Genomic DNA, 2692 nt, shown 5'->3' with positions numbered 1-2692 from the left:
ACAGCGCGTATCTGAGACTCCCACCTTCGAGCAGGTACAGGCAGAAGCCGAGCTGATGGAGCCTTACGCCACAGCTGTGATACCACAGTCCCATGGGGCGACTACAACACGTGTACGACATCTGCTTGAAAATGCAAGGCCGGTGACAACCCATTCCACCCCAGAATGAAGTCAGATCAGCCGAGCAGTGGTTGGCTGAGCCCCCTCTGAGGTCATAATCCCACAATTTGGGAACAACAGGCTTCAAAAAAAGGCTATTTTTATGGGACTTGCCTCCTGTAACACCACAGGACGGAGCGGAGCAAGGGGTGAACCTAGTGTCCACCTGTCCCCAAGGCACACAGTGGCAGTGGGTGTCTGGTTGTGTCTGGAAGCTGGACACCCCCAGGCTTCAAATCCTTGGTGGGAGAGAGGCACCAGGCAACTTCCAAACAGCCTCACCTCACCTCTGAGATGGTGGACTACTACAAAGTCCTTGGACTGCAAAAAAACGCCTCCCAGGATGACATTAGGAAATCCTACCGCAGGCTGGCACTAAAATGGCATCCTGATAAGAATTCCAGCAACAAGGAGGAAGCTGAAAAGAAATTCAAAGCTGTTGCTGAGGCATACGAGGTTTTGTCTGACCCTCAGAAACGGTCGCTCTATGACAGGTCTTTTAAGGAGAACAGATCCCACAGAGCAAGAAGTCCCTCGATGGGCCATAACAGCTTCTTTGACGCCACTTATGTATTCCAAGACCCCAATGAGATCTTTAGGGATTTCTTTGGAGGGATGGGTCCCTTTGTCGATGTTTTCTGGGACCCATTTGACAACATCAGAAACTGTGATGAAAACAAGCACGGTCCAAGTGGAAGAGGAAGCTGCTCCCATTTGTTTTCTGACTTCGTGCAGTCCTTCATGCCATTTAATCCATTCAGCCCCAGCGAGCAGCCCACCTTCTCCTTTGCTGAGGACATGGCTGAGCCACACAGTTTCAGGTCAGTCTTAACCACTACTGAAGGGATCAACGGCAAGAGGGTCACCACCCGGAAAATCATTGAGAACGGGCAGGAGAGAATAGAAGTGGAAGAAGACGGCCATTTGAGGTCTGTGACGATAAATGGAAGAGACCACCTCAAATTATAACGTCCCCCAGCACATGCGTCAGCTGCAAGCTGTGGGACATGCCCTCATTGCTCAGCGGATGGGATCTACTATGAGCAGTATTAATAAATGCTGAGTTCATGACACAACTGATGCCAGCTTCTCAATGGCCTGGAACAAATACTTGACAGGTAAAGATAAGAAGTTATGCTAAACTAAGGGGGGGGCTGTACTAACCCAGTGTAAGGCGATACACACTGCTTGTTCACTAAGTAGGTACAGTAAATACAAACAAAAGAACCTTGCTGGTTTGCCAAAGAGACCAAGTTAGCTAACAGAGCAAGAAGAGATGGGCTGGTTGGTGAACAGGTAAGGGAGCTCTGTAACAGGCTACAGGCCCTCTTCCCACCCCTTGAAGCGGACCCTTTTGCCAATGTTGAAGTCTGCTGGCTGCAAGAATAAAGGCTTTTGTCTGACCTTCATGCACAGCCCTGAGGCTGAACGAAGGCTGTGCTGCCTTTGGGCATTGGCACACAAGGGCCGTACTCACTGGCAACAGATTTTGTATACAGGCAAGGAAGTGAGGGAGGCTCAGCGGGTCAGGCAGAGTCCAGAAGAGAGGGACTGCCACAGGAAAAAAACAAAGGAAGACTTCAGTGAGGAAGAGAAGGAAGAAAATGTTGTTCCTAACAGACCATAAAAGAAAATGATGTGTTCCTTGAGAATGCCAGCAAACTATGACTGGAGACCCCTGCGTAGCTCAGAGGCTGAAAGCGAGCAAGAAGGTGAATTTGGGTCTTGGACTGGGACAACCTATGGTCCCTTTCTGCTTGGAGTTGTTCAGACAAAGCCAGCTCAATTCAAACCACGAGCAAACAGATTCCAGGGGGCTCAATTTAGCTACTTCTTTGTGCAAAGCTGGATGCGGGGAGTTAGATGGTACTTTACCATCCTCATTGTCTTGCTCACAGCTGCAAGAGCCAGCTCACAATGCATTTCTTGCACAGCCTGGCAGCATGCTGCTTTCATCCTCCACTGAGCTGAGGAACGCGCTCCCCACGTTTCCGCCCTCCCCTGTGCTGACATGAACCACTGAGCTTCGTTTCTTGCTTGGCCAGATCACCTTAGGCATTTAAAATCCTACACGCCTCTCATTTTTGGTCCCACGCTACGTCCCCTTGAGTTTCCCAGCTTGTCCTGCCCATTGATGTTTCCCTGGAGAGCAGAACTAGCTTTCAGGGACATTTTCACTGTAATCCAGATTGCAATTGCTGCCTGTGTTTGGGCAGGTCTTTGCATCTGTTTCCTTTGCTGTAAAATGGGAATAACAGACTCCCATGCTTTGAAGGGGACTGTGAGGTAGTGATATTCATAAAGGACTCCCAACGCTAAGTTAAATTAGAATACTGCCATGATTTAATCGAAACCTTTTACTTTTGAAAAGAGAAACATAGCAAAAATTGCCTTCCTTAGCAAACTGATGCCATGTTCAGCTTTGGAAAAACAGAAGAAAACTGCATTTGTTATATCAAGGGCTGTTAAGTCCCTGTGAGTCCCTCTCCCATAAGAAAAGGGCACAGCACCGGGAGGCAAGAAGAAGCCTAAG

General features: G+C 48.8%; 1 protein-coding gene across 1 annotated transcript; it reads left to right on the top strand.

Moving 5' to 3' along the window:
• The first annotated feature begins 209 nt into the window (after positions 1-209).
• Positions 210-1235, top strand: DNAJB8 (DnaJ heat shock protein family (Hsp40) member B8). The gene has a single exon (XM_013184351.3). The coding sequence runs from the start codon at positions 454-456 to the stop codon at positions 1126-1128; it is 675 nt and encodes a 224-aa protein (XP_013039805.3). The 5' UTR covers positions 210-453; the 3' UTR covers positions 1129-1235.
• Positions 1236-2692: the final 1457 nt, after the last annotated feature.

Source organism: Anser cygnoides, chromosome 10, assembly GCF_040182565.1.
Source record: "Anser cygnoides isolate HZ-2024a breed goose chromosome 10, Taihu_goose_T2T_genome, whole genome shotgun sequence".
In the NCBI taxonomy this organism is placed as follows: domain Eukaryota; kingdom Metazoa; phylum Chordata; class Aves; order Anseriformes; family Anatidae; genus Anser; species Anser cygnoides.
The sequence above is the reverse complement of the archived record's forward strand: the minus strand, read 5'-3'. Positions and strand labels throughout refer to the sequence as shown.

What these genes read in the sequence shown, in the direction of transcription:
- DNAJB8 (XM_013184351.3), top strand. Translation starts at nt 454, where the DNA reads ATGGTGGACTACTACAAAGTCCTTGGACTGCAAAAAAACGCCTCCCAG.